Genomic DNA, 16791 nt, shown 5'->3' on the forward strand with positions numbered 1-16791 from the left:
AAGGGGCAGGGTTTCAGATTTTTGGATCACTGGGACCTCTTTTGGGGCTGGTGGAACATGTACAAAGAGAGATGGGTTACACCTGAACTACAAGGGGACCAATATCCTTGCAGGGAGGTTTGCTAGTGCTATTGGGGAGGGTTTGAACTAGATTTGCAGGGGGTTAGGAACCAGAGTGCCAGAGCAGATAGTGGAACGGGGGGGTGAAAATAATGTTAAAAGTTCAAACAAAGTCAGAAATAGAAGGGTTGTGTGCGGTGGGAATAATCTTCTGAGGTGTGTCTATTACAATGCAAGGAGTATTGTGGGGAAGGCTGACGAGTTGAGGGCCTGGATTGATACATGGAATTATGACATTATAGCCATTAGTGAAACTTGGCTACAGGAGGGGCAGGACTGGCAGCTTAATGTTCCAGGGTTCCGATGTTTCAGACCTGATAGAGGCAGAGGAATGAAGGGTGGGGGGGGGGGGGGGGGTAGCATTGTAAAATGTTACAGCAGTGCTCTGGCAGGACAGATTGGAGGGCTTGTCTACCGAGGCCATATGGGTGGAGCTGAGAAACAGGAAAGGTATGACCACATTAATGGGGTTGTATTATAGACCACCCAATAGTCAGCGAGAATTGGAAGAGCAAACCTGCAGGGTGATGGCAGACAACTGCAGGAAACAAAGTTGTGATAGTAGGGGATTTTATTTTTCCACATATTGATTGTGACTCCCATACTGTTAAAAGTCTAGACAGGTTAGAGTTTGTAAAATGTGTTCAGGAAAGTTTTCTAAATCAATATATAGAGGTACCAACTAGAGAGGATGCAATATTATATCACCCATTAGGAAAAAAGTTAGAACAAGTGACGGAAGTGTGTGTAGGGGAACACTTTGGTTCCAGTGCTCATAACACCATTAGTTTCAACTTGGTCATGGATAAAGATAGATCTGGTCCTTGGGTTGAGGTACTAAACTGGAGAAAGGCCAAATTTGAAGAAATGAGAAAAGATCTCAAAAGCATTGATTGGGACAGATTGTTCTCTGGCAAGGATGTGATAGGTAAGTGGGAAGCCTTCAAAGGAGAATTTTCAGAGTGCAGAGTTTGTATGTTCCTGCCAGGGTTAAAGGCAAAGTGAATAAGAATAAGGAACCTTGGTTTTCGAGGGATATTGGAACTCTGATAAAGAAAGGAGATGCATGACAAATAAGATATTTGAGGGGTATAAAAAGTGCAAGAAAATTCTTAAGAAATCAGGAGTGCTAAGAGAAGACATGAGGTTGCTTTGGCAGTCAAAATGAAAGATAATCCTAAGAGCTTCTACAGGTATATTAAGAGCAAAAGAATAGCAAGGGATAAAATTGGTCGTCTTGAAGATCAGAGTGGTCGGCTATGTATGGAACCAAAAGAAATGGGGCAAATCTTAAATGGGTTTTTTGCATTTGTATTTACTAAGAAAACTGGCAAGGAATCTATGGAAATACAGCAAACAAGTAGTGAGGTCATGGAACTTATACAGACTAAAGAGGAGGAGATGCTTGCTGTCTTGAGGCAAATCAGAGTAGATAAATCCCCAGGACCTGACAGAGTATTCCCTTGGACCTTGAAGGAGACTAGTTTTGAAATTGCAGGGGCCATGGCAGATATATTTAAAATGTCGGTATCTATGGGTGAGGTGCCAGAGGATTGGAGGATAGCTCATGTTCTGTTGTTGAAAAAAGGTTCTAAAAGTAGTCTGGGAAATTATAGGCCGGTAAGTTTGATGTCAGTAGTAGGTAAATTATTGGAAGGAGTACTAAGAGATAGGATCTACAAGTATTTGGATAGTAGGTCATGTTTAACCAATCTATTAGAGTTTTTCGAGGTTACTAGGAAAGTGGATGAAGGCAGTGGATGTTGTCTACATGGACTTCAGTAAGGCCTTTGACAAGGTCCCACATGGGAGGTTAGATTAGTTAGGTTAGGTAGATTCAGTTGCTAGGTATACATGGTGAGGTAGTAAATTAGATTAGACATTGGCTCAGTGGGAGAACCCAGAGAGTGGTAGTGGAGGATTGCTTCTCTGAGTGGAGGCCTGTGACTAGTGGTATGCACAGGGATCAGTGCACTAGAACAGAGGGATCTGAAAATACAGATACATAATTCCCTAAAAGTGGTGTCACAGGTAGATAGGGTCATAAAGAGAGCTTTTGGCACATTGGCCTTTATAAATCAAAGTATTGAGTATAAGAGTTGGAATGTTATGGTGAGATTGTACAAGACATTGGTGAGGCCAAATTTAGAGTATTCTGTGCAGTTTTGGTCACCAATTACAGGAAGGATATTAATAAGGTTGAAAGAGAAGGCTTACAAGGATGTTGCCAGGACTTGAGAAACTGAGTTACAGAGAAAGGCTGAAGTGTAGAAGAATGAGGGGTGATTTGATAGAGATGTATAAAATTATGATGGGTATAGATAGAGTGAATGCAAGCAGGCTCTTTCCTCTGAAGCTAGGGGAGAAAAAAAACCCAGAGGACATGGGTTAAGGGTGAAGGGGGAAAAGTTTAAAGGGAACATGGGGGGGGGGCTTCTTCACACAGTAGTGGGAGTGTGGAATGAGCTGCCTGTTGAAGTGGTGAATGCAGGCTCACTTTTAATATTTAAGAAAAACTTGGGACAGCTACATGGATGAGAGAGGTATGGAGGGATATGGTCCAGGTGCAGGTCAATGGGACTAAGCAGAAAAACGGTTGGGCAGAGCCAAGAAGGGCCTAAAGGCCTGTTTGTGCTGTAATGTTCTATGGTTCTATGGTCCCTCAACACCAGCTCCATAGCAAAGAAAACCCAGCAGCATCTCTACTTTCTGCAAAGGCTGAGGAAAGTCCACCTCCCACTCCCCCATCCTCACCCCATTCTACAAAGGATATATTGAGAGCATCCTGAGCAGCTGTGTCACTGCCTGGTTTGGGAATTGCATCATCTCAGATCGCAAGACCCTGCAGCGGATAGTGAGGTCAGCTGAAAAGATCAGGGTCTCTCTTCCCACTATTACATTTACACCACACGCTGCACCCGCAAAGCTAACAGCATTGTGAAGGACCCCACACACCCCTCACACAAACTCTCCTTTCTCCTGCTATCTGGCAAAAGGTACCGAAGCATTCGGGCTCTCACGACCAGACTATGTAACAGTTTCTTTCCCGAAGCCATCAGACTCCTCAATACCCAGAGCCTGCACTGACATCTACATCATTATTATTTTGTAATTTGTCCTCCGTCTGTTGTCTTGTTTATTAATTACTGTACTGCCCTGCACTGTTTTGTGCACTTTACGTAGTCCTGTGCAGCTCTGTAGTCTAGTGCAGTTTTTATGTTGTTTTACATACTCTAGTGTAGCCTTGTGTTGTTTCATAGTCTAGTGTAGTTTTGTGTTGTTTCATGTAGCACCAAGGTCCTGGAGGAACGTTGTTTTGTCTTTACTGTGTACTGTACCAGCAGTTTATGGTGGAAATGACAATAAACTTGAGGCATTTTTCTTGCTGGGGTCAGAAGGTTGTGGGTGTAAATCCACATCACAGATCAAAGCACAAAGCTCAGATCAACAGTCTGGTGTTAAGTCTGCAGAAGTAGCATTATTTACACAAGTCATTAAGCATTCTGCACTATCAGATGCATGTGAAAGATCCCATGGACTACCACACAAGGTATTTTCATTCTAAGCAGTTAATTATCACTAATGCTGTTAGCAGGACCTTGCTGAATGCAAATAGTATGTAGTTGTGGAATATAGATAAAAGGGGAAATAGTGTTTGTTATCCCTTGCCAACAGGGGTGGAGGTAATAAAGTTATCCTACTTCTCTCCAAGTAAAGAAGCTCTAAAAACAAGAATTTAAGAAGTATCTTCAAGAAACACAAAATGACATAACTGCCAGGAATGGTGGTACACAAAGACAAGGACATATAGTTAATACAAATACCTTAAGTTAATATAATGAATTTCTTAAAGTGTCACATGAACTTTTATCGTGTATCTGGGACAAATTTGGAATTTTGATTAAATCACTGGGACGTATGGAGAATTCAAGACTGTAGTTGGATTTATTAAGGGACAAGATAACAAACTTACCATGGAATGAAGAAAACTAGCTATGAAATACCCTTCACCAAAGAGTAATTTTATTTTTAGTTTGTTTTGGCCTGTTAACTCTGGTCTGCTTTATTTTAGCCATGATTCTACTGACAAGATCCTGGGCACTTGTATTTAAGGCTGACATGCCATTTTACTTTTTGCTGTGCCATCGCAACATAGGTAAAATGATATTGATACATGTTGCTTTTCAAATAATGCTCTTCATATGCAGTTGTTCAAATTACCATACATTTATACACCTCTTCCCTTAATATTTTATGTTCACAAAAGAATCCCAATGTTTGTCATGTTTCCACGTAACTGAATATCCTCTTTTGGGCTTCATTTCTTGCAAATCATCCCTGCATCCTTCAATGTCTTTTCCTAAGTTTAGAGCTAGGATTTGAAACCACACTCAGTGGTCCAACCAGTGATAGTATTTTAAGCTTAATCCTTCATGCTTTTGCTAAATACATAGTACATTTAAGATAATTAAACTGTTGATTTATAATTAATTTGCTCAAAAATAGTACTTATAATTAGTAGCACATTATGTAGCATTCTAATTGTTCAGGCATTTGGGCAAATTTTACCTTGCAGAACTTGGAAACAATGTAAAAATGTCATGTTAATACAGGCTATTTAATTCCACAGGACAATAGTTTTCATGGGTCAAGTAATGGATCCTCATGAATAAAGACATTCCAAAGGTTATTGGCTGTTTTGGATGAACCATTAAACTGAGACCCACTTTGCTCATTCAGGTGCACACAAAAGATTCTATGGTACTATTTTGCAGAATAGCTGAGTTATCCCCAGCATCCTGACCAACAGCTACCTTCACCTGTATCACTAAAGCATCTCATCTTTAGTACACTGCTGTTGGTGGCAACCTCATGTACAAGTTGGTTCAATGTTCCCTACATTTCAACATTTGAATGTCAAACAGACAACTGGTTTTAAAGAATTGTGCAATATCCTAAAAGGTGCTACAGAAATTAAAGTCTTTATGTAATTTTGAATTATGAATGAAGCAATAAGCCCTTTGTACCTTCCAGGAATTTGTATGTTATTGTTCTATTTACTTTGTTAATTTAAATAGCATCTAGCTGGGGAATTACTAACTATACATACCACTTGACAAATAAGATTGCATAATTTAATTCTAGAAGTAACAGTTAACTCATCTATGCAACAGAAATTCAGAATTATTTAACACTTTTTTCCTAAAGTAAGGTTTGTTCAGTCAAAGTACTATTTACACAAGGAGTAAAACTGCCTGAGAATTCCCAAAAGGGGTACATTCAAGTGGTACATCACTTCCTTTCTTGAGTCCACTCAAAATATTTGGACTTACCTTCTATAAAAGTGAAAATCCAGTCCAAGACATGTGTTGAGTACACTGCCAATGCATCACTACACAGCAGTTTAGATAATTAATATCTACAAAAATGGCATCCTCCCAAGTAGACAGTGGGGCCAATTGTTGAGGAAAAAGACACCCAGAGTACACAAGGCTGGTTACACACGCACAGGAAAACAATCCAATATAAAATAGATATTTTTAATGCAGGAAATAGTAACAAAGGCATTTAAATAATCTCCAAAATATGGCCTTTTACGATAGAATGTTCCATTCAAAAATAATTTGTCTTAGGCAAATCAGTTTTGTTTAAAAAAAGACAAATGTCCTTATTATTTATACAACTTTCTTGATAAGGGCCAGTTCCCAAAGATTTATCAGAAGGACTGACCTGAGTAAACCAGGGCAGGCCAAAAGGAAACTGTGACAAAATGCAGACAAGACAAAAACACATCTTGGAATTCATTGGACACAAAAGACTTTTCTTCCTTTTAATTCCATGCAACATGAAAATCCAATTGGGTTCATTTTTGCCAAATGATTTATCCCATTTTTGAGGCAAGTTCCTTCAACACAAAAACAATAATTAATCACAGAAAGCATATGTTACAGAATGGTGTCTTTCTGAAGGTAAAATAACATAAGTTATCTGTTTAGATAGTAATGTGCCTTGTGCCCAGTGTCCTGAATGTGTCATACAATCATCTTTATCACCAAATGATGGCACTCCTAACACTACTTTTGCCAATATCCAGATAGATCTATTGGCGCAAAGAAAAGTGAAGGCAAATTTAACCACAGAATGAGTGAAAGTACAGTAAAAATAAGCTTGTGTGGTCCATTGTGGCTTTCTCAAATGTTTTAAGAGAATACCAGAAAACAGTCCGGTCTCACATCTCAGGATTCATTATCGGCTGTTGATAAAATTTACCCGACTGGATTTACTTTGTATTTCTTCCAAAATCCCTTCAAGTTCTTCAATCAGTACTCGTTTTTTAAACCTATTTAAAAAACAAAATTAAAGAGCATTAGTGTTTTGTAGCAAAAATCCATTAATGGTTTCTTCATCACGGAGATATTTAGGGTGGTGGAGACCTTTCAATCATGAATGATATTAACTGCTGGAATTAATCAAAATATTGCTATAATCAAAAACTGCTATAATCAAAATATGTATAACTTTCCTATTCCTATCAAGCTGGTTTATTTCAATCACATGAGCATCCAAAATAGGTCTAATTAGACTCATTATAAGCCAGTCAAATTAATTTAAAGCCAAATAAAGATTGTCACTTTCCCACTTGAAAACACCATCTCACTAAATAATGCCTAATTTTCAAGTATCTCTACACCTTTAGTCTCATGAAGAGCCTTAACCGCATTCTTTCAAAAGCTGACTGATTGCTTCTTTGTTGCTGTTCACAGCTGGAAAGAGAGAAGTCATTCCGGTACAATGTGAGGTATCCACTGATTACTGAAGAAAACATTTTCAGGAAACCAAATCATTTTTTGTTTTTTTTAAAAAAAGAGGAAGATTATGCTTTAAAAGGAAACACAAATATTTTTCCATGTGTTTTCTGGGGAGGGTAGAGGGGGGAAACACAGCTGAACTGTGGATGAAATCACATCCATACTGGTATTACTCTGGTCATGCCTAGTCAATACTCTGCTGCCCGCCGACCTTTATTCCATTCACCATGAACTTGTTCCAACACTACTGCCAGCATCCAACTCTCAAAATGCCTTCGCCTTAAAACTTGTTTTCTGTATTTGCTCCCAGTCCAATATCAGCTCCCCATCGCCTTGCTCTCCCCAGAATTATATAAGCAATGAAATTCTCTTCCTAAGAACCCACATTTAGATCATAGACAAATGCAAGTTATTGTTGCAATAAAATTACAAGCTGCAAGATCAATTTTCAAGAAATTCTCAGAATAAGACTGCAAAGCAGCTTGTGAAAACATGACTCAAGCATATTGCTCTATGTATTGTATGTGAATCTCCTACAAGTTTGCTAGTAAAATCCTCTCCAAAATTTGCAGCCACACACTGACCTTCAAAATGAATAACATTTTCGTTTTCCATGGTTAGGTCTCTACACTGCAGTTGTGCAATACAGATAGATTCTGGTGATTCTTTATTGCACAGCACCAGTTCACCATTGATTTGTTGCTTCAAGGTCTCAATAGCTTGCTGTGCATGCCAGAGAAGTATCTGCAGTTGTACAAGTTTCATAACCATGCTCTGCATCAGATATTAGCCAAAGGATACAAGGACATCAGCCATAGCTGAAGAGGTTAACTAAGTTGTCCTTGCAGATTGTCTCCACATTCAAAAAACAACAGAAAAAAAGTTGAAGTATACTTTCAAATGAACCAGCTGTGCTTGGGAGGCAGGAAATGATCCACAATTAAGTACGTGTGATCAATAACAGATGGATGCATAGAGGTTCCGCAGTAAGCATCAGGTTCTGGGTGCCCAGAAGATAATGCGAACTGTATAACCAGAATACCATGAGTTTTTAAAACACTATGTAGCCAGTCACATCATATTATTGCTCAACAGAAAAGTGAATGAAGACATTGCCATGAAAAAAATCTGTACAACAATGTGCCTCAAATGAATTTTTATCACAGATATCTTAAGTAGGAGGTCTTTGAGAAGCCAAAGGCAGTAGTAATCTTAAGTGAGCATGCTGCCCTGGGATAAGCTAGGGAGGATGTTAGCAGATCTGTTTCAAACTGTCAACCGTTCAGAAATAGTTGGCTGGGTGAATGAGTTGGCAAGAACGCTTTGATTCTAACACTGATAACAAACTTTGGGTGACCCTATAAACATTACTGTCCTGGCAGCAGTGATTACAGCCAGTCTGGATTGTCCTTGCATTCTTTGTTTAATGAATATTTCCTTCTCTATAAATGCAACAAGAGAGAAGCAGTATGCATTTCATTACAAACATCTGAAATTCAAATATAGTAATTTGCAGGGGACAGAATTTTACATGACATGTTATGAAATGGAGAACTGCAAGCACTCTGAATTGAGTGAGAAGTTCCCAAGGTGTACATTCAGAACAGAAACTTGAAATCTGAAATAAAAGTGTGATTCTCACATCATGAAGCCATTAAGAGACATCAAATCAATTTCTAACCAGAAGCTTGAAAGTAGAAATACACACACTCAAATTACTCTGAGCTCCAAATCCTTGCTCAATATGCTTAGACCTTGGAATTTACTTCTCGATTTAAAAAGCACTGAAGATATTTAAAACAGCTGTAGGTGAAAACTAATGCAGCTTTTTCATGAGTTGCAACCTGTTTTATCACCACAAGGGTATGAATTGTAAACCAGATTGTTATCCTGCACAATATACCTAATAAAGTGGTGGCTTAATCAGGTACACCCCATAAACCTGCTCATTAATGCAAATAGTAAATCAGCCAATCATGTAGCATCAATTCAATGCATTAAAGTGTGCAAACTTGGTTAAGAGCTTCAGTTGTTACTCAGACCAAACATAAGAATTGGAAAGAGATGTGATCTAAGTGACTTTGACTATGGAATGATTGTTGCTATCAGACCGAGTGGCTTGTCTGGAATTTCCCTGATACACACACTGATCTACACCAAGAGCTTTTCTTAATCAGAAGGAAGTTGTAATCAGATTGCACATAGAAGCTAATTAACATCTTCCAAATAATTTTCAATAAAGTGTGGAATCTGGAACAGAATGATCAAAAACAAAACTGAACCAGAAGCAACCAAAACAGAGACACACATACATACATATAGATACACACACACACATCAATATATGGATTCAATTTTTGTTGTTTTTGCACCTAAAATCAATCCCGGTGCATCTAAATAAATGTGATCCCATCACTCCTGTAATAGATACTTCTATTTTGAGTATCAACACCTTTTAAAATTTGTAGGCTTGTCATTTGCCAAAAATGACTTGAAACACAAGGGTTGGGGGTGGAGGGAATGAAAGAGTCCCTTCAAAAACATAACAGGTCAGCATAAGATGTGAATACAGCAAAACACTAAGAAAAACAAAGTCCCAACTATACCATCACCAAAGTGCAATTGATCAATTGGCTACTTTTGATACATCAAATAATCCTTAAACTGGCATGATGCACTTTCAAAATTCCCATTGATAGATCATTTGATGAATTACCTTGCTGCCTCTTTAATGACATTTTGTACAAAAACCATCCGTGTCTCCAGACTGCCTTGCACTAGTTTCAATAAATAGAAGATATTTTCATAATCTGAAAAACAGACAATATTAAATTAACATTGTAATTTAATACTCCAGCATCTTCAAGTGCTACAGTGCTTTAATTGTTCCCATCATAGTCAATGAGAAAAACAATCCTAGTCAGTGTCATGTCCAGCAAAGTCACGTGATCACTACAAGGCAGGGGTGCTAGGTTGCTGAGACCCCATCCATCTTAGGAAAGGATCGCAACAATACTAAATGGTTAAGACCCATTCCCATCCTCCCTTTCAACTCACCAGACCTTTGTTTCCCCACTCAAACTTTCCTGGCTCACTATAAAATTATACTTTTAACATCTTAAAAAAGGCATATTAAAGTCTTGTGGAGTAATATCTAAGTTTGGAAAACCTTTCAGTCTGGTACACAAGGACTGAAGGGTGTTGAATTATCCAAATCTTACTGTAAATGTTTTCAAAATATAGACACTAATTATCTATTGAAAATTGAACTGAAAAGAACATCGGTTACTGTATGTACCACATCCGTACGGACATTCCAAGATGTGTCCATGAACAGTTAGGAGAAAGCAAGAGTTTTCTAATGTTTATTTCAGTTTCCATATTGTCAGAAATCATTTCTGCCATTGATCTCTGCTTATATCTTGAACTCTGCCAACTAGCCAACTGTAAAAACATCAGCAATTATAACATAATGGAGTTATTTGTTTGACAGGTGGTGTACCAAACATCTTGTATGCTTCCATTATTGTGAATGGAATTAATTACCTGACAAGTTACACAAAGTGATGATATAGAAAGCATAAAGATATTGGTTTCATACTAGGATACACAATTTCCTTAAAGAAACAAAAAATTTTAAACAGATGTGGCCTGAACTTTGAACACTACTACAATCCTCATCAGAATTTCGTAACCATGGACTCAAAATACGAAATCACCCAGTGTTACCTTTTGATGTGGGCAAAAATGTTTACACCTTCGAAACACATCATTGAGCACTTGAGCAAAATACTGAAATGGTGCTCTATAAATGTAAAATAATCTTTCCCCAAATATATTTTAAAAATTGTATATACTCAGGTCAACTAGCACTTATTGAAGACATTAGTTACTCCTCTTTGCAGAGGATTTACCTGCAGTTTTGTTGTACCCAATGTCAATGTTGATGGAATTTATCAGTTAAATTTCGCATCCAAAAGGGTGCCATGGATGAATCAACTAGCTCCATAACAAAAGGTCAGTGTCTTCATTCAAGTACAAATCCTTGATCAGGTACAAGGGTAATGACGGGACCAAATCTCTACAGTGCAGCTTTTGATAAATTCCAAACTGCCCCTAGTTTAACTAACTTGTTTTATACTATCTCTACAGACACTATTCAAGGAAGAGGACTTCTATTAAATTGCACTTTATCAATCTTTGCCAGCATTAGAACACTCTTTGCACAGTTCTACTGATGATCAGGATACAAGTGATTACTTATCACAGCAGTACATAAATCACAGCACAGATTAACCAAAGTTCAGGGTACACTTGTAGCAGGAGGTAAAGTTGTTGCTCACAACATTTACCACCACCTAGTTCCAGTCTTGCCTTTGCTACACTTTCTACAATCTAGCGAGAAAAGCTGCAACTTTCTGCTGTTACTAAATTACCGTCAAAAACAGATTGGGACTTTACCCTTGTTCATAGACCCCAGGATAAGAGGTTTGTTTGATATGAAGACAGAAAAGTGTCAGGCTCAGTTAGCTGCCTACAGTGAATTAACTATGGTAACAGAGATTGAGACCTTAATGCTTCTGCTGTCCCAGTTTTTTTTTTAAGTGGCTAAATCAATCTCCTGAAGTCCACCAAATAACAGAAAATGGAGTTGAAGTCAGTGAAACACAATCAGATTTGTGATTTCCACTGTTAAATAATCTATGAAAAGCCAAATAAAATACTCAAAAGACAAATTCTAAAGGGACCAGTCAACTGGCTAGACCAGATTGTGTGTTCAAAAAAATAAAATGATAAAACACAGGGCAAATCTCTCAAACACTTCATTGTCAGTTCCAGCTGCTGATTTTTTTTTTGACAAAACAGACAGAAATACCTAGTTAAGTAGAATTAAATTCCAAAACGGTGGTCCACAGCCTTAAATACTAGAGGGCCATCTATAGTATCATGTCTGGCCTTCCAAAGAAATCACTGAGGAAGTCTAACTTTCATGCAAAACCACTTGGTTTCTCCTGGTCCTAGTGCAAACCAGGACATTTTTCATTATTGCCAGTAATTTCAACCAAGCTAACTTCAAGAGGGGTTCCTGTCCCACTAGGGCCCAGACATTCGTGACCATTGCTATATAACCAAAGATGCCTACCTACTCATTCCTCATCCACACTTTGGTAAATCAGACCAGCAAGTTGTGCTCTTACTCCTTGGATACAAACAAACTGAAAAGGGAGGATCATGAACAGTCATACAGTTCTGGTCTGAGGAAACATGAGATTCCATGTAACTGCTTTGAGTCAGTGGACTGGTCTACTTTCAAAGACTCAACTGCCAACCTAGATGAATGTCTCACTACCATCACAGACTTTATCAGCAAGTGTGTTGAGGACTGTGTACCAAAGAAAACAATCCAAAAACTATGGATAAACTCTGCTGGGAAGCCTAAGTCTACAGCATCCAAATCAGGTGACCGTGACCTTTAAGAATTCAAAATCTGACCTCCATAAAGCTATCAGAGATGGTAAGAGACAGTACTAGTAGAAAATTAGTCTCAACCATGGCAGGGCTTATGTATGAAATGGGTTACCAAACAAAGTTCGGCAGCATCACCAACAACAGCACATCCCTTCCTGATGAGCTTACCACACTCAAGCATGGTTTAAACAAAAGGGAATGAACACGTCAGCACCCACCCTGATAGTGTACCTTAATCCACAGTAATCATCACAGATGCAAGATCCGTCTTTGGCTGTGTCCTTAGATCCAGTGCAGATCAGCTGGCAGGGGTATTTGCAGACATTTTTAACCTCTCCCTGCTTCAAGACAATTATAATCCCGGTACCCAAGAAAAACAAGATAATGACTATGGCATCCTACTATCAAGTGTTTCAAGAAGTTGGTTATGACACACATTAACTCCAGCTTTCAGACCTAGATAAATCACTGTGATTTATCTAGAGCACACACCATCTCTACACTCATCTCTGGAGCAAAGAAACCTACGTCACCCTATTATTTATTGGCTACAGTTCTGACTTCAAAACTATTATTCCAAGCAAACACATCACCAACCTCTGGACCCTGAGAGTTAATGCCTCCCTCTGCAACTGGATCCTTGCCTTTCTGACCAACAGACCACAATCAGTAGGGATAGACAGCAACTCCTGATACCGGTGCTCCACCTACTCTACTCCCTGCATACTCATGACTGCATGGTCAAATTCTGCTCCAACTCCATATACAATTTTGCAGATGATAACATTGTAGTGATCTGCATCTCAAAAAAAGATGAGTCAGAGTACAGGAAAGAGAGGTGGAGGACTTAGTGACAAGGTTTCAAAACAACAACGTTTCCCTCAATGTCAACAGAAGAGCTAGTTAACAAATTCGAGAGACAGTGCACATGTTCCTGTCAACATCAATGACAAGAAACTACAGAGTTGTGCACACAAACCAGCCTCCTCTCAACATGCATACTTCTCACTGCCTCAGTAAAGCAGCCAGCATAATCAAAGACCCCCACCCACCCTATACATGCTCTCTTCTCCCCTCTCCCATTAGGCAAAAGATAGAAATGACTGAAAGCACGTATCAACAGGCTCAACTTCCTGGCCTTAAATTTAACTCATTATAATCTTGCACTTTATCATTCATCTGCAGTGCACTACTTTAACTGTTACTCTTTATTCTACACTGTTATCGTTTTATCTGTTCTAGCTCAATGCACTGTGTAATGATTTGATCTGTATGCAAGACTTTCACTGTATCTTGTTACATGTGATAATAATAAACCAAACCATCAGCCAAGTGGCATTAGGGCTGTGACAAAGACTTAGGAAAGCAGATCCACATTCAACTCTGGACACTGTACTAGATACGACTGACAATAACCACTGGATGTTTCCAACATTCTTCCAATCATACAACTGATCCATACACCGATGTTAATGCAGACCACTAAGCACTGCTTCTGCAGATTCTCCGTCTTCCTAGCTTTGGTTTTTTAAAAGTTTGAACGTGTGACAGGTAACTACACAGATAAAGAGAGAGTAAGGAAAATGAGGACATGTTAAATGAGACTACTTCTGGAACAGAGCCTCACCATGTGAGAGTACAGACAGTTACTACAATACCTGAACACCTCAAAAGCTTAACACTTCAGATCATCTGAAGCAGTAGCAAAGGCTGCAGATGAGATCAACAAGCAAAGTCAAACATTCTGAAAATGCATAACAGAAACATTGCAGAAGACTGTTACTCCAGGGAAGCAAAGCAAGTGACATTTTATTCTTCAATTATACTTACGTCTGCCTGGTTTACGGATTTCCTTAAAAATTTGTGCCCTTAGCTCTATATTAGTCTCTTGCTGTTTTGACCTCATAAGTGTTTTAATAGCATTTGGTGAAGACCTGTTCAAAAGTCCATCCTGACAAACTTCACTGTCTTTTGATTCCTCGTGATTAAGGTCAACACTGCTAATAGAATTATTATTGACCACTAATAGACCACCGTCCATCTCATGATTGGTGAATTCTTCTGTAAACTCCACGGAGCCAGAAGTTGAATGGATCAGCGGTGATGATGAGTCGAGTCTCTGGGATGGAATTTCAACTGCAAGTGAGTCCGCAATATTGTTTTCAACATAATCAACACACACAGCCTGGTTTTCTTCAGTTTCTACAAAAGGAGAAATAAACAACCCAGTAAACATTAATGCAGCCATTTAAAATTTTACATAGATTATTTACTCTTTAAACAAAGCACTCCATTCATTTGTCTTTGAGAGTCATCATGGTTAGATGACTTTAACCTTGAATTCAGAACATGACAGAACAACACCACACAATAGTTCTTGTACACAATCTGGGTGATATTTCAATGTAGTAAATATTATACTGTTGGTGGTGCTGCTTGCCTGCTCAGCCAGATGTCAACAGTTCCCCCAACATCTTACAGCAGAAAAGCCAGCTCTCAGTGACTCAACCAAGACTCTCCCAAATCATTACCGGAGAAAAGCTTCATTCACCTTTGTCGTATATTTCCCTGAACTAATTGCCTGATATCTTTACCATTGCTCGATTGTGACATGGCTGCGAATTGAAGTTCCATTCCAAAGACCTCAAGATTGAATAATGCAATGCAGCACTAAGGAAGAAATGCACTGTTAAGCAGCATTGCCTGCATCAGTTGAGGGAAAACTAACATTGGTAGCTATAGTCAAGCTCAATGTGTGGAAAAGTCAAGGGTAGTATGTTGAAAGTCATGTCCCAAGCACAACTATACGGAATATTATTAAACATAATAAAGCCATAAAACATTGAGCAGAACGAGGCCATTCAGCCTACTTCACCATTCCATCATGGCTGATTTATTACTCCTCTCAAACCTCATTCCCTTGCTTTCACCCTGTAACCTTTAACACCATGACTAATCAAGAACCTATCAATCTCCACTTCAAATATATTCCATACCTTGGCCTCCACAGCGTCGATGACAACGAATTCCACAGATTCACCCCTTCTGACTAAAGAAATACTTTCTAAATCCATTCTAAAGACATGTTCTTGTTTTCTGAGGCTGACTCACCCACTACAGGAAACATCCTGCCTACATCCATTCTATCTAGGACTGTCAATATTCAATAAATTTCGATGAGATTCCCCCCCTCCCCCATTCTTCTGTACTCTAGCAAGTACAGGCATAGAGCCATCAAACACTCCCGGAATCATTCTTGTGAACCTTTTGACCTTCTCCAATGCAAGCACATTTTTTAAAAAAAGGTAAGAGGTCCAAAACTACTCTCAATACTCCAAGTGTAGTCTGACCAATTCATTACAAAGCCTCAGCAAATTCTAGTACTTTCAAAACAAATACTAACTCACATTTGCCTTCCTTATCACCAAATCAACCCACAAGTTAACCTTTAGGAAATCATGCACAAGATCTCTCAAGTCCAATTGCGCCTGATTTTTGAATGTTCTCCCATTTAGAAAATAGACTATGCTTTTATTCCTTCTACCAAAGTGCATGAATGTACACTTCCTTACACTATATTCCATCTGCAACTTCTTTGACCATTCTCCCAATCTGTTCAAGTCCTTCAGCAGACTCTGCTTCCTCACCAACATTCTTCACATCATTTGCAAACTTGGCCACAAAGCCATCAATTCCATCATCCAAATCATGGACATATAATATGAAAGTGGCCCCAATACTGACCTGCATACCACTAGTCACCAGCTGCCAATCAGAAAAGGCACCTTTTATTCCCACTCTTTGCACCCTGCCAGTCAGCCAATCTGCCATCCAGGCTACTATCTTTTGTGTCATACCATGGCTTCTTTTCTTGTTAAGCAACTTCTTGTGCAGCACCTTGTCAAAGGCCTTCTGAAAATTCACGTAAACAACATCCACGGTCTCTTTGTCTATCCTGCCTGTTATTGCCTCAAAGAATTCCAACAGATTCATCTGCAAGTCTTCCCCTCAAGGAAACCATGCTGACTTTGGCCTATTTTATCATGTGCCTCCAAGAACCCCAGAACCACATCCTTAATAATAGACTCCAACATCTTCCCAACCACTGAAGTCAAGCTAAATGGCCTACAATTTCCTTTCTTCTGCCTCCCTCCCTTCTTAAAGGGTGGTGTGACATTTGCTATTTTCTAGTCCTATAGAACCATTCCAGAATCTAGTGATACTTGAAAGAATCCTTCAGATACTTCTTTCAGAACCTTGGGGTGTAGTCCATCCAGTCCAGGTGGCTCATCTACCTTCAGACCTTTCAAGCTTCCCAAGTACCTTCTACTTAATAATAGCAACTACACTCACTCGTTTCCACTTACACGCTCGAACTTCTGGCATACTGCTA

The 16791-nt window shown here is 38.9% G+C and overlaps 1 protein-coding gene across 1 annotated transcript in view; it reads right to left on the reverse strand.

Moving 5' to 3' along the window:
- Positions 1 to 5641: 5641 nt before the first annotated feature.
- Positions 5642 to 16791, reverse strand: part of LOC132393110 (integrator complex subunit 6-like) — a 129732-nt gene continuing 118582 nt past the window's right edge. The window contains exons 16-18 of the mRNA XM_059967922.1: positions 14229 to 14600; positions 9646 to 9739; positions 5642 to 6460 (exon numbers count right to left, since the gene is read on the reverse strand). Coding sequence (XP_059823905.1) covers positions 6367 to 6460; positions 9646 to 9739; positions 14229 to 14600 — 560 coding nt within the window. The 3' untranslated portion in view covers positions 5642 to 6366. The remainder of the gene's footprint in view (positions 6461 to 9645; positions 9740 to 14228; positions 14601 to 16791) is intronic.

The sequence above is a fragment of the Hypanus sabinus genome, chromosome 4 (genome assembly GCF_030144855.1).
Source record: "Hypanus sabinus isolate sHypSab1 chromosome 4, sHypSab1.hap1, whole genome shotgun sequence".
NCBI classification, from domain to species: Eukaryota; Metazoa; Chordata; class Chondrichthyes; order Myliobatiformes; family Dasyatidae; genus Hypanus; species Hypanus sabinus.